This window comes from Myotis brandtii, unplaced genomic scaffold (assembly GCF_000412655.1).
Source record: "Myotis brandtii unplaced genomic scaffold, ASM41265v1 scaffold61, whole genome shotgun sequence".
Classification (NCBI taxonomy): domain Eukaryota; kingdom Metazoa; phylum Chordata; class Mammalia; order Chiroptera; family Vespertilionidae; genus Myotis; species Myotis brandtii.
The window spans coordinates 461,826-485,320 of NW_005370318.1; the positions used below are offsets into that span (position 1 = coordinate 461,826).

The 23,495-nt window shown below is 48.8% G+C and overlaps 2 protein-coding genes across 5 annotated transcripts in view; one reads left to right on the plus strand and one right to left on the minus strand.

The window, feature by feature from the left end:
- Positions 1-3,064: 3,064 nt before the first annotated feature.
- Positions 3,065-4,198, plus strand: LOC102239554 (chromosome unknown open reading frame, human C20orf173). The gene is made up of 4 exons (XM_005879850.1): positions 3,065-3,376; positions 3,608-3,786; positions 3,868-4,033; positions 4,172-4,198. Exons 1-4 carry the CDS (start codon positions 3,065-3,067, stop codon positions 4,196-4,198), a joined length of 684 nt encoding a protein of 227 aa, XP_005879912.1.
- Positions 4,199-11,193: 6,995 nt separating this feature from the next.
- The window catches only part of CEP250 (centrosomal protein 250kDa), a 42,384-nt gene continuing 30,082 nt past the window's right edge, over positions 11,194-23,495 (minus strand). For 3 of the 4 annotated variants that reach the window (XM_005879760.2, XM_014550664.1, XM_005879764.2), the window contains 9 exons: positions 23,144-23,304; positions 22,044-22,164; positions 20,868-20,989; positions 17,737-20,343; positions 15,152-15,265; positions 14,816-14,971; positions 14,243-14,344; positions 13,435-13,494; positions 11,194-11,847 (listed from right to left, as the gene is read on the minus strand). In XM_005879760.2, the coding sequence (XP_005879822.1) occupies positions 11,572-11,847; positions 13,435-13,494; positions 14,243-14,344; positions 14,816-14,971; positions 15,152-15,265; positions 17,737-20,343; positions 20,868-20,989; positions 22,044-22,164; positions 23,144-23,304 (3,719 nt within the window). In that variant the 3' untranslated portion in view covers positions 11,194-11,571. The remainder of the gene's footprint in view (positions 11,848-13,434; positions 13,495-14,242; positions 14,345-14,815; positions 14,972-15,151; positions 15,266-17,736; positions 20,344-20,867; positions 20,990-22,043; positions 22,165-23,143; positions 23,305-23,495) is intronic. The other variant, XM_014550663.1, reaches the window with a different exon arrangement.

The window sequence follows — 23,495 nt, forward strand, 5'->3', positions numbered from 1 at the left end:
CCAGTTAGGAAGCTGTTGCAGGATGTGGAAGGAAAACATTATAAGCCCATCTTTTTTTATTTTTTTTATTTTTATTATTATTTTAAATATATTTTATTGATTTTTTTACAGAGAGGAAGGGAGAGGCACAGAGAGTTAGAAACATCGATGAGAGAAACATTGATCAGCTGCCTCCTGCACACCCCCCACCGGGGATGCACCCGCAACCAAGGCACATGCCCTTGACCAGAATCGAACCCGGGACCCTTCAGTCCGCAGGCCAACGCTTTATCCACTGAGCCAAACCGGTCAGGGTTATAAGCCCATCTTTAAAAAAAATTTTTTTTAAATTGATTTCAGAGAGAAAGAGAGAGATAGAAACAGCAATGATAAGAGAGAATCATCGATTAGCTGCCTCCTGCATATCCCACACTTGGGATTGAGCCCACAACCTGGGTATGTGCTCTGACCGAGAATCAAACTGTTTATAGGTCGATGCTCAACGACTGAGCCACACTGGCTGGGCTATTCCCTCTTATTTTAGAAAAGATGGAACCAAGACCAAGTAAAGATCAAGTTTTCCTGACAGTGTCACGCAGCTCATTGTTGCTGAATGGGGACAACACCTGCATCTTCTATTCCCAGTCCAGTTTCCTTCTCACATGCATGGCCCTGCCTAGAGAACTTGGTCTCCTCCAGGATGCCGGAAATGGTTTATTGTTCCTGTCTCTTGGAGTCTTGAATGGTTACTGTTTACATCTTTTTTTTTCTTCACTGTTTTCATCTTTGAAGGTGAACAGAAAGTTCCAGAACCCCGTTATCCACCTCCAACACTCTACTGTGATTCTTTCCAGTCTGAATTCCACAGGCACCACAAAAAGTTCCAAACACTTTTATTAATACTGATACAGGGTCTTAGAGAGGAATCCACTGACCACATTGATGGATTAAGTGGGCATGGATAGCCAATAGGCTGGCTAACAGGGAGAGCAATGAGAGAAAATATTCTGACAGAAGTTTGCTATTTTTTTCTATTTTGCTCATTTTTTTAATTGAAGTTATTGGGGTGACATTGGCTAATAAAATTATATAGGTTGCAGGTGTACAATTCTATAATACATAACCTGTATATTGTATTGTCTGCTCACCATGAATTGTACACTTTAAAATGGTTAAAATGATTAAGTTTTTGAGTGTTACAACAGTAAAAAGATTATATCAATTGACATAAATAAACAGCAATTCAGTTTACTATGCATCTTTTTCTAGATGATTTAAAAAAATATTTTTTTGGAAATAACTATAGACACATAAGAAATTGCAAAAATAGTAAGGAGAGGTTCCATGTACCCATCAAACAATTTCTCTCTTTCTCTCTCTTTTTTTAAACCCTCACCCGAGGATATTTTTCATTGATATTAGAGAGATGAAGGGGGAGACACACACACACACACACACACACACACAGAGCAAAAGAGAGAGAGAGGGAGAGAGAAACATCGATTCAATTGGTTGCCTCTCATATACTCTCTGACTGGGGATTGAACTCACAACCTAGGTATGTGCCCTGACCGGGAATCAAACCCGCAACATTTTTTGGTACTGATGCTCAGTTTCTCTCAATGGTAGCATCTTACCATATAGTACCAATACTACATTTTTCAAACCAGGAATTGACATCAGTACAATACAATTAATTAACTGGACGACAGACCTTACTCAAATATTTTTGTGAATTGTTTTAAAAGCTATAAAATGCCCAGGCTAGGTTTGAATTAAGGGGTGAGAGTAGAGAGGAAGAGGATGCAGTTTGGAGATAGAAGCAAATGGATTAAAAATGGATTTGACCCCACCGGTGTTGTGCAGTGGTTGAGCATCGACTCATGTACGAGGAGGTCACCAGTTCGATTCTCTGTCCAGGCACATGCCTGGGTTGCAGGCTCGATCCCCAGCCGGGGGTATGCAGGAGGCTGACGATCATAGATGTCAGCCTCATAGATGTTTCTATCTCTCTCTCCCTGTCCCTTCCTCTCTCTGGAATCAATAAAACATACATTAAAAATGGATTTGGAAATCATAGGAGAGGGAGAAGTCATGGGCTTCTGCCTTCAGTAACTGAGTGAATGGTGGGACCATGTAGAGACTGAGAAATCTTGGGAAAGAATTGGTTTAAAGGGAAAAATCTGAGTTCAGTCTCAGGTTTGTTCAGTGTGAGAGGTCTCTGAGACATCTTAGTGGAAGTCCAATAGCTGAAGGATATAGGGTTTAGAGAAGAGAAGAGAGGTCTGAGCCGGTTCCACAATTGGAGAGGGGGTATTGCACAAGAATAGGATTTAAATTCCCTCTCAACTCTGTTCCTGTATCCCATAGATCAGTGGTTCTCAACCTTCTGGCCTTCTAAATACAGTTCCTCATGTTGTGACCCAACCATAAAATTGTTTTCGTTGCTACTTCATAATTGTAATGTTGCTACTGTTATGAATCGTAATGTAAATATCTGATATGCAGGATGGTCTTAGGCGACCCCTGTGAAAGGGTCGTTCGACTGCCAAAGGGGTCGCGACCCACAAGTTGAGAACCGCTGCCATAGATGTTTATGAAATGGTTCTGAGTTTTAGGGATGCAGAAGTAAAGAAGACGAAGTTGGTCCCTGACTTCATGACTTTTACATTCAGTGTAGGCAGCTGTGTGTTACAGACAGGACGGGCAGGCTAAAGGAGGGAGGTCACAATGTGCACTTTGTGATGAGATCTGTGATATAACTGGGTGGCAGATGGACCCCACTGAGAGCCAAGCTTTCCTCCTGCAGGGAGGGTACAGGACACACCATATATTATCTTTCTGCTCTTGCACATTCTGTCCCAGGCCCAGTTAGAGTCCTATTTGGAGGTGAGCAAATGGCTAAGGAGGCAGAAGATGAGGGTTTGGGAGGAGGGATGGTATGGAGGATTGAGGTGCCATAGAAGCCAACGGGACAGAGGCTTGTGGGGGACAGAGGCTGTTTGTGACCTCATTCCTTTGCCCCTGACCCAGGTAGAGGAGCCATTTTACTGCCTGCCAATGGAAGCCATCGCCTAAGCCAGACATGAAGTGCATGTGGCAGATTTTTGTCCTATGGGTCTTCTGGGTGCTCATCTTGTGCCTGATGGTCCCCTGCCTGGATCAGAAACCCGCATCGGCAGCCCAGGAAAAAGCGATGTCCTTGGTACCACGGCGTGGCAACTGCCTTTGGCTTAAGTTCAAGGAGTGTGGCTGCCCAGCTGAGACCCTCAACGACTCCCTCTGCCACCACACAGTCGGAGAACAGAACTGGTTTGATGCATGCTATGAGAAGACGATGGGGTACCTGATGGGGACAACAGAGTCCATGACCCCTGATGCTGTGCTCTGGTGGTTGGTCAGTGGTTACCAATGGGCCTAACCCTGCCCCTGTCCTTCCCAGGCCCCATCATCTCCCACTTTCGGGCCCAAACCCCTCTCTTGGCCCTGGCTTGGTGCACCTCCCGTCTTCAGAGCCTCAGCCCCTGACCCCTGGATGGCGCTCTCACCCACCTGGGGCTGCTTTCCTTCCACCGGGAGCTGATACCTGGGTCCTAGCCCTCAATCTCCTCCCTCTGGCTGTTTCCAGGGCATGAACTCAACAAGCGAGCTGGGGAAAATGTGGGAGAAGCTGTTCAAGGTGATCCCCAGACCCTCAGTGAGCCATAATGATCTGTACTGCAGGACATGCGTGCTGGTGCGGAACTCGACGATCCTGCGGGCTTCTGACGTCAGCAACAATGTCACCCAACAGACCACAGTCTTCGGGTGGGTGTTGAGGAGAGGGCAGGGAGCAGGAAGGCCCAGGCCTGCCCCCAGAGTTCTGCCAGTTTCTGTTCTCCTTCTCAGGATGAACCATGCCCCTGTTCAGAGCTTCAAGACGGTAGGGAACCAAACCAGGGGACGCTCCATCTGCCAAAGAAGTGTGGGGGACCAGGGCTACTGGAGACAGCTGCTTCTGCTTGTCCTGAAGCTTTCTGGGCTGGCATGGACCTCAGATGCCCTGAGTCAGGAGGTGAAGGTCTGGGAACTCGGACAGTCTTAGCGTGGAGATGAGGGGAGGTGACTGCAGGGTGACCTATTGAGGCAGCTACAGGACATGCCCGGGTCTCAGGAGCTGCTGGAACTCCCCCACCTCCTAATTCTTTCTTAGATTTTGGAAGAAGATCTCATTCCCTAGTGGAATGGACATAGCACAGACCAGGTAGGGGGATGAGAGGGGTAAGCTATGGCTTGGGCTGCTGTGGGAAGGGCCCCAGGGAGGCAGGCCCCCTCCCCCTTCTTCCCCAGGTCCTCGTGATCAGCTCCACCTTCCTCGGATGCAACCAGGGCAACAGGTTGGATAACCCGGGCCAGTACCCACCCTGGGGCTCATGGCTGTTCTGTGCCTTGTCCATCTGTGACCCAGTTAAGTGTCATATCCCTTCCTCACTTAAAACTTCCCTTCCTCACTTAAAACTTTCTGCCCCTATTACTTCAGCATAGAGCCTAAACTTTTCTGCCTGGCTTTCAAGACCCTGCATGATCTTATTCCTTCCCTTCTTTCTCCCAGGCTCACACACTGGGCTTCTTGGCATTCCCCAGACACACCAGCTGCCTCGTACCTTCTCACACACTGCTCCCTCTCCCCGGAATGCCTTCTCTTGTCTTCCTGGGGAATCCTCTCTCTTCCTCCAATATGAGGAGGAGCAGCTGGTTGAGGCTCTCTTTTCTGGACTCTGGGGTCACTCTGTGGGGTTCCTTGGAGAAGGTGAACGCCATTCTCCTCCAGGAGGCAGCCTGGCATATTCGATGTTGAATAAGGGCAAGTGGGACAAGGACAGTCGGCTAACACATATATTCATCTCTCATTCACCAGGATGCCCGCTTTGGATTTGGATCAGAGAAGCAAGGAAAACGGGAGAAAGTTAATCAGACTATGCCTAGCACAGAAGCAGAAATGCAAGTCAGCCAGAGTGTGTGGTGGGCAAGCTCACCATCAACAGCTGACGCCTTCAGAATCCACACAAGTCCTAGCCCTTCGGTCCTGAAAGCAGGGGAATCTTGGGACTGTAGCAGCAACAGTAGGGCTACGAGGACTTTCAGGGGTAAAGGGCACGAGGAAATTGTGTGGACATCAGTCGGGTACAGAATAAAATCCTGGTCTGATTTTCTTACCTGCGAGGACAGTGTCAGGAGTGGAATGGCCAGACTCGACTCCGGGATCTCAGGGGACTTTCTGTGCCTGAGCCCTGGATCATGCAGATTGCTTGAATTTAGACCCAACCTCACGCAGAGTGCAAGCCCCGACGGAGTTCTTGGGGAAGCTCTTTTCCCATGAGATGAAAGAGATGAGCCTCCGTGTTTCATCCTATGCCGGAGGGTGAATGTTTTCTAGCTCAGCTTTTCACTGAAGGTTCGGCTCTTTGAGTTTTGTCCCACTTCTCTGCCTCCCTTGTGCTCAGGGTCCTCTGGAACTCCTAGATTCCAAACAGCCACTCAGGTAGCTCCAGCACGTCCTATGCTGTTTTTCATTTCTCTTTTCATTTCTGGCATCTGGGGACTTCCTGTTTTTCTTTCTCCGCTCAGCATGTAAAATAGTTTTTATAAAAAACTCTCTCTCTCTCTCTCTCTCTCTCTCTCTCTCTCTCTCTCTCTCTCTTATAGGAAGGATACAAAGACATTAAGAATAGTAAATAGTTGCCTCTGGGGAGGAGACTGGGTAGGTAGAGAACTAGGGAGGGATGGATTGTTTCTTTTCATATATTTTTTGTACCCTTTGGCCTGTGTACCATATTATACATATTAAAAAATAAATACAATAAAAAAACTCAATACTATGTTTTGACCAGCAGTTCTGAATTTTTGTAGTAGGAGAGTATTTATTTATTTATTTATTTATGTATTTTGGACTATACTTTTAAAAATTGAATTTATTGGGGTGACATAGGTTAATTAAACCACACAGGTTTCAAGTGTACAACTCTACAATACATCACCTGCATACTGTCTCTTGCACTCACCACCCAGTGTCTTTTTCCGCCACCATTTATCCCTTCTTTGCTCTCTTCCCCCTCCATCCAACCCTTTTCCCTCTGGCTCTCACCATACTGTTGTCTGTGTCTGTTTTTGTGTATGTTTTTTCTTAATCCTTTCACCTTTTTCACCCAATCCTCCAATGCCCTTCCCTCTGACAGCTGTCAGTCTGTTCTTTGTGTCTATGTGTAATAGGAGAGTTTTTAGATATCTTTAATTCATTATTTTGCTAGAACTAGAGTAAAAAACCAAGTCTTCATAGCTCTCCTGCAGTTCCATGAGCTGGGTGAGTATGTGATAAGGCCAGCGAGTTCCATGGGCAGCAGGTCATTACCTATTGCTGTGGAAAACAGTTTGGCAACTCACATATGAGCCAGCAATTCCACTCTTAGGTAGATACCCAAGAGAAATGAAAGCATATGTCTACACAAAAACCTGTACACAAATGTTTATAGCAGCATTATTCACAATAGCCAAAAGGTAGAACTACACAAATGTCTATCAATGGATGAATGGGTAAACAAATTATGGTTTGTCTATACAATGGGATATTATTCAGCCATTAAAAGGAGCAGAGATTTAATACATGCTACAACTTGAAAGAACTTCAAAAACATTATGCTTAGTGAAAGAAGTCAGGCACAAAAAATCAGATATTATATGATTCTTTTTATATGATCTATCCAGAAAAGGCAAATGTATAGACATAGCAGATTAGTGGTTATCAGAGGTTGGGGCAGGAGAGAATGGTGAGTGATTATTTGATGGGTACAGGGTGCTTTTGAAAAGTCTTTAGTGTAGAGAGACCTGGTAGCTACACAACACATGAGTACACCAAATTGTATACTTAAATGGCTCATTGTATGTTATGTGAATTTCACTTCAATAAAAAAGCAGTTGCACACAAATGCATGTAATGATTACAACTATGTTAAAAGCATACAAAATTAAATAATACATTGTTTAGATATATACTGGCTTAGCTGTAGAAAAAAGAAAATGTCAAGGGAATAATAAACGCAAAATTCCCAATAGTGTTAACATCTGGCAGGGAAGGAGCACCCAGGGTTTTCAGTGATATTAACAACATTCTATTCATTAAGGTGGGTACGTGGATGTTTATTTTCTTGCTAACTTCTTTAATATGTATTTAATATTTAATAAAATTTAAAGACGTAATAAGGAAGGAAATCCTGTCACATGCTGCACCATGGATGAAGCTTGAGGGACATTATGCTAAGTGAAAAACAACAACAAACAGGCACAAAGAGACAAATCCTGCATGATCCGTCTTTAGGGCAGTCAGATTCATAGGAACAGAAAGTATGGTGGTGGGCTCAGCCAGCATGGCTCAGTGGGTGAGTGTCGACCTATGAACCAGGAGGTCATGGTTCAATTCCCAGTCAGGGCATATGCCCAGGTTGCGGGCTCGATTCCCAGTGTGGGATGTGCAGGAGACAGATGATCAATAATTCTCTCTCTTTGATGTTTCTATCTCCCTCTCTTTCTCTCCATTCCTCTCTGTAATCAATAAAAATATATTAAAAATAAATAAAATGAACACAAGTAGTCATTAGAAACCTTTAAGTATACTTGTGACAACCTGGATATGTAAATCTTTTTAGATTGTAAAATTTTAAAAATCTATTAATGTATTTCTGATGAAAACTGAGTGTCCAAATTTAGACATACTGTGAGTAAAATATAATTTGGATTTAGAAGACTTAGTTTTAAAAAGGAAGAATGCAAAATATCTCAATAATACTTTTTATAAAGTATATGTTGAAATGATAATATTTAGGCATACTGGGTTAAATATGTTATTGAAATTAATTTTCTGTTTCTTGTTTCTTTTTTTTAACTTTGGATACTAGAAAATTATGTATGTGGCTTACATATTTCTTTTGGATAGTGCTGCTATAAACAAAGCATGTGAAACTTAAATCATGAAACAGAATGCTTCCATAACAGAATGTGAATGTTCAAAATACCAATATTGGAAAACATAGCTCCCAAAGAAGATAAATTATTTAATAATAACAATAAAATAAAAATAAAACCACCAAAAATACCAATATTGTGAAGTGTAAAGAGAAAACTGACAAATAAAAGTGTATAGGCACAATATTCTCATCTTATAGAAAGGGCTTCAAGAAACCTTGTCTTGAAGTGACAAGATGAAATTCAGATTAGGGTCCATTATGTAAAGTTACAAAGTGACCAAGTGGCTGCTACTAAGCAGAGTGATATGATCGTATATAGCAGGTTGTGTATATATAGCATCATGAAATAGTGGTATAAGCATATTATTTAAAGATATGGAAGCAAATGCTAGAAGAATAGGTAGAAGGGGAGGCCAGTGAAGAGAGGCCTGAACATAAGGAGTGAAGGAGAGCAGGAGAATGCTGTTCCCCATTAAAAACCTGCTGGGCTGCCCTAGCTGGTTTTGCTCAGTGGATACAGACTTGATGCCCAGTAGGGGGCGTGCAGGAAGCAGCTGATCAATGATTCTCTCTCATCATTGATGTTTCCCTCTCTCACCCTCTCCCCAAATCAATAAAAATATATCTTTTAAAAACCCATCTGGACTATGATATTTTTGGAAAAATAATTTTCATGTTTATCTTGGTAACAATTTTCAGAAACAAAAGAAATTCAACCTCTGAGAGGTTTTAAGGGTCGATGATACCACTATGGTAAATTCTCTCTGACCCAGGAGGTTCCAAGCGGCCCTTCCTTTCCCCTTTCTGGCTCCTGCTCATCTACCACACTTTTCACATAGGTGCTCCCTCCTCACCCTCCTGTCCCCTGAACACTTGGCTTCCAAGCCTCCCGTGCCAGCTGACTCTGGGCTGAATGCCAAAGTGGAGGGGGCCTTGCCAATAGCCTACCTAGAGATCACAATGTGGTCTCTGTGATGAGGTCGCCGATATAACTGGGCTGATGTAAAAGACCTCACTGGGCATCCGTCTCCTCTGGGAGACCAAAGGATACAGTGTCACCTCTCCCGTACTTTCAGCCTCTAGCCCCTGGCCTTGGGGAAGCAAGAGGTAAGGTGTTAGGAGGAGGCGTGGGGTGAAGGGTTGGGGGAGAGACGGAAGCCACAGGACAGGGACACTGGGGGTGTCTGTTGGCCCCAGCCCCTCCTCCAGTACCAGGCGTCAGGGCCAATCTACTGTTTCCTAAGGTACCATCTTCAAGGCCAGAGATGAAGGCTCAGTACACGATGCTGGGTCTGGTAGCTGTCTGTATGCTTACATTGAGGTTGATGGCCTCCTTCCTGGGCCTGGAGTCTAGTCAGAAAGACCTCGATAAAAAGGCCAGAACACACACAAAGACCTGTGACTGCCTGAGGACACTTTCAGAAATTGCACCTGTTCATCTGCGATCCGCAAATGCTCTGCCGGCCTCCACATACCTGGAGACTGACTGGTTCGACAAATGCTTCGAAAGGGCCACTGAGCCTCTGATGAAGTCAGAAGAGCCCATGTCCTCTGATGCTCTGATATTGTGGTTGGTCAGTGCACAGTCTAGCTCTGTCCAGTCCCTTCCCCCAACCCCAGGCCTTGGCCGACTCTCCCTTCATGACTCCTGGCTTTAACCTTCTTCTACAGGTAGTGGGAATCTAGGATAAGCCCCTAAATTCCTCCCTCTTGTGCTCTGAAATTCAGGGCATAAAGTCAGAGGAGGAATTTGAGAATCAGAAGCAGCAGCTGATTAAAATGACTCCCAGCCACACACTGGCCCGTGTGTCCAGCTGCCTGACTTGTGCAGTGGTTGGAAACTCAAAATTCCTACGGGGCTCTGGCCTTGGCTCCAGGATTAACCAGCATGACATGGTCCTCAGGTAGGTGCAGGGTAGGAGGTAGAGACCAGGAAGGTCAGGCCAAATCCTCCTCCTCCCCCGAAGTCCATCCTGCCCTCCTTCCCAGGATGAACCAGGTCCTGCCCAAGGCTTTGAGTCAGATGTGGGGAACATGACCACCATAGGCAGATGTACCCCGGGATAGCCAGCACTCAGGAAATTTGACATATGAAGTTTTGAAGCTTGTTGTCAATACAATAAAATAGCATACATATCAAATCGCATATATATCAACATATGTGTAACTCCATCTATTGAAAAAAAATCCGCATTATTAACGGGTACACCTAGTATCTGCTGCTGGGTCCCACTCATAGGATTTTGGAACCAAGCTCCAGCAGCTGTGAACAGCCCATTTCCACTCTGTGTGGTGCAACGGGATGCAATGGGGCCTAAGCCCCGAGCAAGTAGGTCTGGTGAGTGGGGGCTGCTCTCAAACCCCCACATTCTTAGCTGGGCCTTAGCTCCATCCCCAGGTTAGGTAAGAGGAATTCCAGGTTATTGTTGGAATGCCAGAGGAATTCTTTAAAGAAAATTGTTCTCTCTTAGGTTTTGAGGAGGTTGCCAATGACAGTCTTAAGGCTGTGAACTGGGTTCAGTCCAGACTGCCTTCACGGGAGCCAGTCCTAAGTGACAAGTCCTGCCACTGTCCATGCTCCGTACCAGCTTGATACGTGGTTGGACTACAGGGGACCAGAGTTGGTTCTAGCTGATATGCCCAGGAAGGGACACCCTAAGGACATTCACCCAGAGCAGAAGGGGAATGAGGCCAGGCTGAGCTTCTGAATTCGAGACTGACTTTAGTCAACTCAGTGTTTTTGAAGTCCCAGAATATGTTTTAAGTCAAGAACATATGATGGTTCTTTACTACCCATGAGTTCAAATCTAGATCCCAATGCCCTCCATAATCTCCCTTCCTACCCATAACTTCAGCCCCAACACTCTGCCAAGGGCAGACCAGTCTTCTCACCAGCATGCTAAGCAACCCCTCCCAGCACCTCTCCATCCTTCAGGGGCCAGTTCATGCCTTCCTTCTTAGTCCCTGGAATTTTTCAGTACTTCCAGTCAGCACACACAACTGTCTGACTCCTTGATGTATCTGTCTGTTCTTGACAGCTGGATTCCAGCTCCCTGTGGATGGGCTTGTCTTAGTATCTTCTGTAATCCTTCTCTATCAGAACACAGGCAGATGACACATTCATGGCACCTGACAGGAATCTGTAGCAAATTCTTCCTTAATAGATGCCCTTGGTGCTATTGTAGCCCAGCTACACAAATGGAGACAGCAGCACAGAACAAATGCAAAAATCTAGGGTTTATTGTTGAAGGGGAAAGGGAAGGGGAAAGAGAGGGCGAAGGGCTGGGATAATAAATTCTAGAGAGGCAGTACATGCCCCTGGGCCAGGACAAGGCACCCCTCTGGGGGACTCTGCAGGCTAGCAGGCAAGATTAACTTGTCTCAATCCCATGTCAGCTGGGACCTTCCCCCAAGCCTTGCAGGTTTTCCTCCTCTTCCTGGGAATGCCAGCTGACCTGGGCTCCCAGATTAGATAACAGCTACGCCTTTCCTTTGGCAAACGTGCAGCTGTGTGGAGGGGCCACGACCCACTCTACAGCCATCTGCCTGTCTGTGTGCTCCCAGGCTGACCTGAGTCCTGCCCTGGCTGAGGCTGCTACCTGGACGTGGCTTGGGAAGCACGGGGGCTGGGGCTGGGGCTGGGGCATAGCAGGACTGGCCCTGGGGATGTCAGACTTTGAGTCAGGGACTCGTCCAGCTTGCGGGTCTCAGCCTCCAGGACAGTGGCCTCAGGGGCCTGGGCCACGGCGAGAAGGGAGTGGGAGAGGCTGTGGTGCAGGCCTGCTAGCTCACGGCTGGTCTGGACCGAGCGAGCGATATAGTCCTGCTTCTGCTTCCGCTCCAAGGCCAGCTGGGCTCGCAGCAGGGCCACCTGTTGGGCAGGAAAACCAAGAGGGAGAGAGCAGTTGAGGGTCTTGAGGCTGCTCCAACTCTCCCCACGCTGCTCCTATGGCTCTTGTCAGACCAGCATTTGAACCAACTCTATCATATCTACGGATCTCAGGATCAGGCTTTGCAGTGTTTGGGAGAAGGGCCCCTGGGAATCGGTATCCAGTGATGGTCAACCCCGGTTGCACAGGAGAATCAATCAGGGAGCTTGAACAACAACAGAACTATTCCTCAACGTTATTGAGGGATAACTTACATGTAATAAAATGCCCAGGTTTGAAGTGTACATCTTGATGAATGTGATAATGTATATACCCACGTGGAACACTATCCCAATCAATATACAGAATGCAGGGTGTCCCCACAAAAGGTATACATATTTGAACAGCTGATAGCTCAATTTTGAAAATGAAATGTATTTTAATAAACATTGCCTTTATAATTATTCAAAGTGTGTGTATACATTTTTGGGGACACCCTATATTTTAATCACTGCAGGAAGTTCACATTGTGTTCTTTTGGAAGCTTTTGAAAAATATTCTGACCTAATTAGATTAGGGTAAGGCCTGGCCACCAGTATTTTTTTCTTTTTCTTTTTTTTTGAAAATTAATTGTGCTTTATTGATTGCAATTAGAAAAGAAAGGCAGACTGCCACGTGCACCAGTATTTTTTTCAAAGCCCCCCAGGTGGTTCTGATGTGCAGCCAGGGTTGAGAATAGCCAACTAATCACCCATTTCTCAGATGGGTATACTGAGACTACCAGGAGGTGAAGTATTGGGAGCTCAGGGCAGACACAGGACTAGGGTGAGGCAAGAGAGGCTCCATGGTGCAAAATTTAAGGAGGCACTCCAGGATGACTGTGAGGGCTTCCTTAAATTCTACTCGCAAGGTGCCCCTCTTGCCTCATCCTAATCCGGGTCCTGTCTTCGGGATTGTTTTGTATGAATTCAAAGTAATCGCTTAGGTCTAGCTCCATAGTCAGGCCCTGCCAGCAGAGACTGTTGATCCTAAAACAGGCTCAGAGGTAAAAATTCCACAGTTCTTTTTACCCCTGGGCCTCGAAAGACAGGGGGCACCTTTCGTGAGGCCTAGGAGGCAACAAGGCACTTTACAGTTTCCCTGAGCGTGGCAGCTTGACCCGAGCTCTGAGGTATGGGTCCTGGAGGGGCCTGGTGCCATGCTACTCGCCTGGTGTGCTGGCAATAGTCCTGCCTGCAAAGGTGCATGTGAGGGCAGGGAGGCCAGGGCATTTCTGCTGGCTATAGTCTGTCCTCCTAGGCTCTTCTGCTCCTTCGTCCATTTCCCTGTCCTTTCCTAACTAGGAACCTGGTGGTCTGGGGCCTGGACAATGCTTCCTTCCCCACCCCCACCCTAACCACATGGGAGGCTGAGTTAGAACGGGGCTCTTCTTATCGCCCACCAGGCTGAAGTTTGCTGAGACAGGAACTATTTCCCCTCTCCCTGAGGGAGGTGCACAAAGGGCCAAGCACACAGCACACATTAAAGCTGGTTGCCTGAGTGCAAGGGAGGGAAAGGGGGCTTAGAAAACGGATCCTTCTAGAACATACCTCTTTCTGCAGTTCAACCATGTGCTTGACCTCTGAAGAGCCCTTCTGTCCTCTTCCATTCTGTGGAAGACAAATGCCATTCCTGTTGGAAGAGGCCTTCCCACCCCAGGGGTTCTGCAGGCCTCCTCAGCTCATCACAATCCTGGGGGACAGGGCAAGGGCTATGGGTCAGAAGTGTTGGAACTCAGCCTGAACGCTATAGTGCACCAGGGCAAGGAGAGGCCCAAACCAGCCTAATGGGTGATGCCCACGGAGACCTGACACTGAATTTCCAAAAGGCTTGGAAGGCACTGGCTTCATGAAGGCACCTTTTCGTTTACAGAAGTACAGCATGCACCCGACGCTGAATTTCCAAAAGGCTTGGAAGGCACCTTTTCGTTTACAGAAGTACAGCATGCACCTGCTTTGTGCTGGTCCTGGCTCCGAGCTAAGGATGCAGAGAGGAGGTAAGACCAGGTGTCTGCCGTTGAGAAGTTCTTATTAAAGGAAGGGGTGGAGAGCTGGGAGATGCTCAGCACACAGAAACAGTCTCCCTCTGAGGGTGCAGGCTGTCTACCGATGGGCTGAGTTCCTCAGAATGCAGGGCTGCTAGCCCTGACTCCACCCCACCGAAGCTGAGCCTCCTTCCGGGGTCAGGGACACACTGAGCAGTGCTGCCTGGGGCAGAGCCGGGTCAGGAGGGGCTTTCTGGATTGGCCGAAGTGGCTGTCGCCCCTTGCAAGGGTAGCCTGGGAAATGCACGGAAGAGGGAGGATTCTGGTGGCTGGGACTGGGCTCTCCTGAGGCTGCAGTCAATGAAGAGGTAAACCTGTGGTGTGGGGGATGATGCTGTGGCTTCGCTGGTCTCCAGGACCCCTGATCGCGATGTGCGTAGGAATTCCCTCTTCAGCTTCCTCCGCTCTCGCTCCACCTGCCAGGAGGCAAGTGAGAAGTCAGGGCTCAGCTCGCCTTTTCAAGAGAAGGCCAGTGCATGTGTGGGCGTGAGTGGCAGGGGATAGCAGTCATGGGGAGCTAAACTGCTTGCTGAGGGGAGCTCATGCTAGGGCAGCCCTGAGTGTCAGGAAGTGCTCCTGGGCAGGAAAGGTAGGGCGTCCTCTCAGGCTTTTGGAACAAATATTAACAAACATCTTTTGGGGCTTGTGAGCCATCTGACCTCTGTTGCAACTATTCAGCTCCATTACTGTAGCCTGCAAGAAGCTGTAGACAATACATGAATGAAGGGGCTTGGCTGTATCCCCATAAAACTTTATTTTCAGAAATAGGCAGTAGGCTGAACTTGGCCCTTGGACTAAAGTGTACCAGCCCCTGCTCTGAGGGCAGGGCCAGAAGTAGAGATCATGTCCACTGGGCCCCGGAGGAGGGAGCTGAGGATAGATGTTACCTGCTCCAAGGTGGTGCGCAGCTGGATATTGTGGTGCTGTAGCCTGCTCCGGTCAACCTCCAGCTGTGCCACTGCTTGCTGCAGGTGTTCAAGCCTTTGTTCCCATGGCTGCTTCTCCTGCGTCCCAGCACTGGGCTCTGCCTCTACTCCTGAGATCTGTGGGAGAGACCTGTGAATCTCACCTAGGCAGTGCCTTAGACAGGTGAACAGATAGAGGGCAAAGGGACCAATCTGGCAGGTCTGGGATTCAGGATACAAGTCCCAAGAGAAGGGGACAAGCCCCCCTGGACACAAGCTCTCTCTTGGGCTATCTGTTCCCCCAGACCCACAGCTCACCTGCCCCAGCTGTCCACCTGCCTCTCCTCTGGGCCCCTGTTCTGTTCTGCTGGTCGGGCCGGGACTGTGGAGGCGCTCCTTCTCCAGGGCCTGTCTGGTGAGCTCCAACTCATCCTGGGGTGTCAGGGTGTGGAACAAATGTCATCACAACCTCAGATCCAGACTCACTCCACCTCTATCCTCAGTTCAATTTTCTCATCTGGGTATAATCTTGTGTGTCCTGGAGCCTCTGAGCTATTCCAGTGCAAAACCTTCACTTCACAGATGGATAAAACAAGATACATGGTGGGCTAGGCCTGAAACCTGTCTCGTTTTAGATCTCCCACAGGGTAAGTGATAACTTGTAGCGTTGGAAAGAGCATGGACACTGGAGCCACACAGAGCTGGGTATTGTGTCATCACTTATTGGCTAGATGACTTTGGTCAGGAGAGGCTCTCTCCAAACCCCAATTTCCTCATTTGTAAAATGAATACATGCTCCTTGAAGCATAAATCAAACCTTTGGAATTAATCCCTATAGATAAGTGGGGAACCTAGTGCTTGATATATTCCAGGCACTCTGCTTCATACATGATAATGGCCGAGAAGAGAGACAGATGAGTGTGTGTGTGGGTGGAGGTTGTCTGGGAGGAAGAGCTGCATAGTAAAAAGGCTGCTTGGATCTAATTCTAGTTTTGCCACTTACTAAGCTGTATGTCCTTGGGCAAGTTATTCAACCCCCGAACTGTCACTCCTCATCTACAAGGTGAAAATAATAACAGTTCCTACTTTTCAGGGTTGTTGTGGAAAAAAGTGAGAATAACAGTGCCCAGCATGTAAAATGCCTAAAATAAAAAAATGGTACTACTGTGACGAAGGGTTGCACTGAAAGATGTTCTTGAGTGGGTGTGGCAGGAGAGGCTGACCCGAGCCACAGTAGAGAAAATACTGCTCAGTAACCCAAGAACAGGGTCAGGAAGTGCCCTCCGGCCCAGCTGTATACCTACTTTTTCTGTGCCTCTAAGAGCAGGCCTGGAAATAGGACAGTCACTCCACTCATTGAATGCTTTCTTCCTACGCACTTTGTACATACGATCTCATTTCATACACAAAACGGCCCTATGGAGCTGGTACCATCATTCTCTATTTTATCCATGAGAAAGCCAAGAGCCAGAGAAGTGAAGGCACAGCTAATAAACTGTAGAACTGCATTGCAAACCCAGGAACTTGACTCCAAAGTTCATAAATGTAACCCCTTCTATGCATGTTGCCCTTTAACCAGAGCAGAGCACTGTGAGCTCCCAGAAGGCAAGTCCCCTGAGATGATGAAGGGGGTTCTCCGGGGCTCAGCACAAGGCTGTAAAGTAAGTCTCCCAGGAAAAATGGGCTTGGTTCCTCTCGGCAAAAGAGACAATGCCTCTCTGTGTCCAACAGTCAACCCTTCTTTCCTGGCTGCCTGCTCTGTGGAGGCCTTGTGCTCAGTGCTGGGCGTGCAGAGATGACTAAGACATGGCCCCTGACCTTGAGGTTAAATGTTATACCCTAAGGTCCTCTTCCTTCTCACTCACCATCCCACTAAGGAGCCCACTTATTCCTAACTGCTGATACTCCAAAGTCTCTCTAGTCTCAAGTTCATCTTTACCTTCAGATCACTTGACAGATCTGCCTGCTGGACATCTCCCCTTGCATGTCCCACAGGTGCCTCACTCCATTTCCAAATTAAACTCATTCCACTCCTCTTCCCCAAACCTGCCTTTGTGCATCTCAGTGAGCAGAAACCTGGGTTCTGATTTCTTTCTGTCCTTTCTTTACTCCACAGTCTCTTAGCCAATCAACTGCCTGACGTCCTATGATCATCTAGGTCTGCCCTTGTGCCTCCATCTGCACTTAGTATCTCAGGTCACCATCTCTCCCCTGACCTCGGTTATAGCCTCCTAGTTGGTCTCCTCAGGTCTAGTGTTGCTCCACACAGCAGCCTGAACGATCTTTCTGGACTGTATATCTGATCATGTCACTCGCCTGCCCTAAACCCTTCATCCACTTCTCACTGGTCATCCACATCCTTAACATGACTCATAAGCCCGGAATGATGGGGCCCCTGCTGTCCTCACTTTTCTTGCCATCTCCTCCTCTAGGTTCCAGGAGCCTGCACTCCCTACACAGATACTCCATGTTCTGTCTTACTCAGAAAGCTCCTCCCCACCTGTGCTTGGCTAATTCCTTGCTGGTCCCTTCAGATCTAACCTTTAACACCACTTTTACCAGGAAGCCCTTTGGGACTCACCCCCAGGAAAGGTAGGGTGTCCCTCTAGCATACTCAGAGCACACTAAACTTCCCCAAAGAAGCACTGAGTATAATTAGGTGCTGCATTCTAACTGCTTATCCACGAGACTGTAAGCTCGATGAGGGTAGGGATTGTGGGTATCTTATTCTCTTCGCATCCCCCCCAGACTAGCACAACTACCCGGATTCCACTTACGTTGAGATGCTCGGGACCTCAGCTTTCCCACACCTTGAGGTACACAAGTGGAGGGTGGCAGGCAGTGCCTGAGTTCAGCTGCCCAGGGCTCTGCCCCCTGGTCCTGATGACCCATTGATGACTCACCTGCAGCCTCTGCTGTTCTGAGTCCCGCTCCAGGACAGAGGCTTGGAGGAACATGGCTACTTCCTGCAGACTGCTAACACTGGCCTTGCTCTGGGCCAGGGACAGCGCCAAGTCCTGGGCCTTTTCCCTCCACTCGATCTCCCTGGCCTCCGTCTGTCTCAGGACTGCCTGTAACCGCTCCAGCTCCTGCTGCAGCCTGGGTCCTAAAGAGTCACGTTTTGTAGAGGGCTCCTCCACTGGGGAGGCTTTGCGGCTGTGGGCTGAGGCCTCCAGATTCTTCCTTTGCTCTCTCAGCTCCAGGATCTCCTCTTCCCTTTGTGCTAGAGTCAGCTGTAGCTCCCTCAGGCTCTCATAAAGGCCCCTCAACTCTTCTTCTCTTTCTTGCTCCAGATTCTGCTTCTCTTGGATCACATCCTCTTGGAGCCTCTGGGCCAGAGACTTCTCCAGCAGCTGCCTCTGTTTCCTCTGATGTCTCAGTTCTCCATCCCTCTGTGCAAGTGCCTGCTGGAGCTCCTGCACGGCCGCCTGGTGTCGGAGATCCCGGTCCTGGATCTCACCTTCCCGCTTCCTTAGGACCTCCTCCAGCTGCCGGGCTTGTGCCTGGCAGGAGTCCAGGGCAGCCTGCAAGGTGGCCGTGCTGGCCTCAAGGCTGCGGCTCAGTTCTGCCTGTCCAAGGAGATGCTGCTCTTTCTCCTGCAGGGCAGCCTGAGCCTTGCTGAGGGCCTCCTGCAGAGCCTCGACCTGGCCTCGGGCAGCCTCCTCCTGATGCTGGGAGGACTGGCTATCTGCCCGCAGGGCCTCCAGCTCCTGGTCCCGTTGCTTGAGCATCGCCTCTGCCTGCAGCCAGCTGTCCTGCAAGGCCTTGGCCTCCGCCTCGTGCTCCTGTGCCCGCTCCGCACACTGTTGCTGGAGGGCCAGCAGAGCCTTCTCCTGCTTCTGAAATTCAGCCCTTAGGTCACCCAACACCTCCTCCAGGGCCTGTGCCCGTTGTCCCTCCACTGTCAGTTCTTCCTGGAGTCTTCGCACATGTTCCCTCTGGTCCTCAAGCTCTCCCTGGCGCTCTCTCAGTGTCATGTGGGCCTGCTCCAGAGCTCTCTGCAGTGTGCCTGCCTTTTCCTTCACCACCTCCTCCTGCCCCTGGGCCTGCTGCTGTTGCTGCTGCAGGGCCTCGAGCTCCTGGTCCCTCTGGGCCAGGGCTCTCTGGGCCTCTTCTAGCTGGCCCTGAAGTGACTTCTCTTTCAGCTCCCCCTGCTCCCTGGCTTCCTGCAGGTGCTGCTGCAGGACCACTATCTCCTGCTCTCGCTGGGTCAGGAGTAGGCTGGTCTCTCCCACCTTCCTGTGTAGGCCCTGGAGCTGCTGTTCCAGCTGGCCCTTGTGTTCCTGAAGTTCCTGGATACGCTCCTGCTGGCATTCCACCTCCTTCTCCTTGTCACGCAGGATTAGCTTCATGTGCTCGAGGCTCCCTCGCTGTGCTTTATTCTGGCCCTTCCCTTCCTCTGCCCGCTCCTGCATCAGCTGCCTCTGAGAGGCCAGTTCCCGGCCTCGCTCTCTCAAGGAAAGCTTGATCTGTTCCAGGTCCTCCTCTAGAATCTTGGTCTGCAGTGTCCTCTGATCTTCAAGGACCTGAATCCTCTCTTTCTGCAGCACCATCTCCTGGTCCCTCCTCTGGAGGTCCTGAGTCAGACGCTCTTTCTGCCTCTGCAGCTCCTCGATCTGTTCTCGCTGGGACTTCACCTCCTGGTCCTTCTCCTGGAGCTCTCCTGCCAGAAGGCTGCTGTGGCTCTCCAGCTCGTGGATCTGGCTGCTTAGCACCTGCAGCTCCTGGCTCCTCTCCTCTAGGTCCAGGGTCAGGTGGGTCAGAGCCACCCTCTGCACCTCCCTCTGGCTCTCCAGCTCCTCAATTGCCTTTTGCTGGCACTCTACTTTGCGGTGGTTTTCCTCCAGTTCCAGGGCCAGGCACTCCAGAGTAACCAGCTGCTTCTTCAGATCCTGAATCTGCCCTTTCTGGGACTCGATCACTTGGTCCCTCTTCTCGAGTTCTAGAAGCTGATGCTCTACAACGTTCCTCTGCGTCTCTTGATCCTTCTCGAGCTCTTTGATCTGCTCCCTCTGCACAGTCAGCTTCTGCTCTCGCTCCTGGACGGCCATGGGCAGATGCTCTAAAACAGACCTGCACCTCTCCAGCTCCTGAATCTGTTCCTGTTGCAGATCCACCTCTTGGTTCCTCTTCTTTAGGTCCAGAGACAGCAATTCCAAAGCTGCCTTCTGCATTTCCCGCTGCTTCTCCAGTTCCTGGATTTTTTCCTGCAAAGCCTCCACCTCCCCTTCTCTTTCAGATAAGGCCTGGGCCAGGATAGCCAAGTTCTCCTGTAAAGCCTTTCCTTGGGCCACTTTCAGCTCGCCCTGCTCCCGCAGAGCCTGGGCTCTCTCGCGCTCACTCTCCACCTCCTCATTTTTCAATTTCAGGGCTGAGCGAGCAGTTCGCAGGTCTTCTTCCAGGACCCCTGCAGCACTCGCCTGAGCCCTGGCTTCTGTGACAGATGCTTGCAGATGTTGCACCTGGGCTGTCAGGTTCTCCTTAGCTGCCTGAAGTAACTGTCGCTCATTCTGCAAAACAAGATGCACAGCCACCTTAGACCACACTTCCTTGATACCATCACTCCAACCAGGTCCTTTCTTTCCTTACTTGTAGCACCAGCATTGTCAAGGACTTGGACCAAAAGAACTCCTGCATTCCACTTACGCTACTAACTACTGTGAAAGAACATACCTACCACGTCCCAGGGCTCTGCTACGCCCAGAGAACAAATGAGTCATCCCAGACTCTGGTCCTTCAGAGCAAGGGACAAAAGGAGGATTCACTGGGGCCTTAATAGTGGCTCAGGGAGTGGGGCCAGCCAGAGAAACAGACACTGCTGAAGGAAACTGGGCACAAATATGGGTGGGATAGGACTATAGACCAAGATGGGTCTGAGATGCCCTGTTGATCCCGTGGGACCCGCCCCGCCCAAGCCGCTGGGCACAAATATGGATGGGATAGGACTATAGACCAAGATGGGTCTGAGAGCTAGAGCTGGGTCCTGAGGGACGACTCCTGAAGCAACCCCCGCCCCACACCAGTACCACCATACCTGGGCTTCCATTCCCTGCAGCTCTGCTCGCCGTAGGCGACTCTGTAAGGATGCCACAGTTTCGTGCAGTTCCATCAGCTCAGACTCTAGGGACTTCTGTTTTTCTTCCCACTTGGATTTCTCTTTGGGAAGAGGAGAGGTAGTGGAGCAAGGCCCATGGTTGGGGGTGGAGGAAAAGTGGGAGGTAGAGGCAGATGGACGATGGGAAACAGAATCAAAGGGGAAGAAGGCCAAGGAGAGAATTATATCCAGTTTCATAGAGACATCACCCATCTGCCAGCTGCTCCTGTTTGTCTAGGCTCCTGGCTGCTTCTAGACTCATGTCTGTGTCTGCTGCGCAGCTCCAGCACTGCCTTATAACCATCCCAACAATTTCTCAGCCTGATCACATTCAGATCCTCAACTCTGGATTCCAGACAGGGTTGAGCTGGATGACAATGGAGATCCTTGCGAGTCTCTTACTCTAGGATTTTGCTCTGGTTTTTGGAGACTAGGGTTACTCTGCTGGCTTCCCCCATCCCTACCATTTCTGCAGAATGCACCTAACCCAGATCTATGTGTGTGTCTCTCAGAGAGACCTCTGGGATACTTTCACGACCCAGACCCATTCCCCAAGTTGTCCTCTTCTCTTCTACAGTAGAGCCTTGTGCCTTAAGATCCTCCCCTCTCCTTTCCCTTCCAAGTGGTCACCACCCTTTTCAGTCCATGGCTGTGGCACAGATACGTTCTCCCCATATTCCCCCTCTTTGGTATCTCTCAGACAGTCCTCAATCCTGCTGTTAAAGGTTAAATAATTTTGGGGACATAGTTGAAGATGAAAAAAATAAGTAACATGGATCAATGACAAAAGATAAAGAATTTTAAAATGTCCTCACAGTCCTGGCCTTGGGCTGCCAATTTTTAATCTGCAGAGAGAGAAAGCAAAAGCCTAGCCAGCAACTTCTCACTTCACCAAATCTGTTTCTCTTAATCCCTTTTGCCAGGATGGCCCTCAAAGGCCACGGGAAGCAGAAAACAGTTCATGGGGTTTCACCCATTTGGAGATGCCTCTAGGTATCTTCTCACAGTTGTGGGCAAGCAGTAAAGAGTGGCTGCTAGGCCTGTTCCTGCCCCTTCCAGGCTTCCCGCCTTTCCTCTCCTCCCTCCAAATCCCTGTGCCTGCTTTGAGCTTCTCACCTTCCTGGTTCTGGGAGAGTTGTCTCTGCAGATCCCGCAACTCTGTTTGGACCTGGCTCTTCTCAGCCTCTGTATCAGTGAGATGCTGTTTCAGCTTCTGTGCCTGATTCCTCAGGTCATCCTGGGAAAGAAAGGGCATGGCTAAACTCACCTTCCTCATCTCCCACAAACCTATCCCAGTCCAGGGCCCAAGCCCTCTTCTCCCCTTCAGCCTCTTTTGGGGTTTGCCAGCGGGACCTACTCTCATAATCCTGAGTTATTTACCTCTGAACTCGTATACACTTGGCTTCCTGAGTGATGACAAGCTCTGCTCCAGCTGACTAGAGCCTAGAATCCCTTTTTGTCCTATCTGTGTCATTTGAAACAGAACTGTTGCTAAAGTTTTAGCCCAGGGTCACCTCTCCTCTCCCTAAACTCCTCCTTCAAAGCCTAACTCAGAGGTCATTTCTTCCTTCTGACCTTCCTCAAGTCAGAATGAATTGTCCCTCCTATTACCATCATGTGCATCTGTATTGATCCAGCTAATTCTATTGGTTCTGCTTTATCTTACAATGCAGTTTGGCTCCTCAGCCATGTTATAAGCCTTCTTGAGGGAGCAATCAGGTCTTTCTGCATTTTGTGTCCCCAGCTCAGACGAGCTGGCATATGGTGGCAATATTTTTTTATTGGCTAATAAGTTCACTATGAGATGGAATTTACAGGACATTTAGTTCAGTCGTAGGCTTAGCATGTTCCTATAAATGACAACCTCAAATCTCAGGGGTCTCAATTTGTTGTTTTTTTTCTTGAAGGTCTTGGCACCAAGAATAATTCATGGTTGAGAGGAAAATGATACAAAATAATGTCACACATTTGTACAGGGTTTTTAGCTTATAGGGCTCACATAAGCCCCTCACTGATCTAACATTCTCAACCCTGTGAGGCAGGCATGATTTGCCTGACCTTCCTAGCAAAACCAAGGCCCAGAAAACCAAATGCTTTGTTCATGGTTTCCAGGTCATAAGTGATAAAGATGGAACTTATCCCAACCTGATCTCAGGAAGAAAACAGGTTAAACTGCTGCATGAATGTTTTCAGGGGAGGAGAGCAGGGAAACATACCCGGGCCTGCTGAGTCTTCCGCAGGTCTTGGTGGAGCTTGTGGAGGGCAGATGCCACCGCCTCAGCCGAGAGAGCCGTCAGGAGGGGCCCTCTCTTAAAGAGGATTCTCGTTCCATTTTGATCTGAATAAATGAGGCAATACCTCCTGACTTGGTTACAGTCTGAAAAAAACAGCTCTACCTCTTCAGACATGGTCTTGGCCTTCCCACTGATCCTCCTCTCCTCAAAGAAGCCCTTCTAAGTAGTCCTCTCATCATGCACTGTCTGCATACCTACGTGCCAGGCACTGTGGTGGGCGCTCAGTAATGCTAGCCATCATCCAATAAGTGCCAGGAACTGTGTGGGCTATTTT

Coding starts and splice junctions, on each gene's coding strand:
- LOC102239554 (XM_005879850.1), top strand. CDS start 3,065: ATGAAGTGCATGTGGCAGATTTTTGTCCTATGGGTCTTCTGGGTGCTC. Junction 3,377..3,607: donor ATGCTGTGCTCTGGTGGTTG/GTCAGTGGTTAC, acceptor GGCTGTTTCCAG/GGCATGAACTCAACAAGCGA. Junction 4,034..4,171: donor CAGATGCCCTGAGTCAGGAG/GTGAAGGTCTGG, acceptor ATTCTTTCTTAG/ATTTTGGAAGAAGATCTCAT.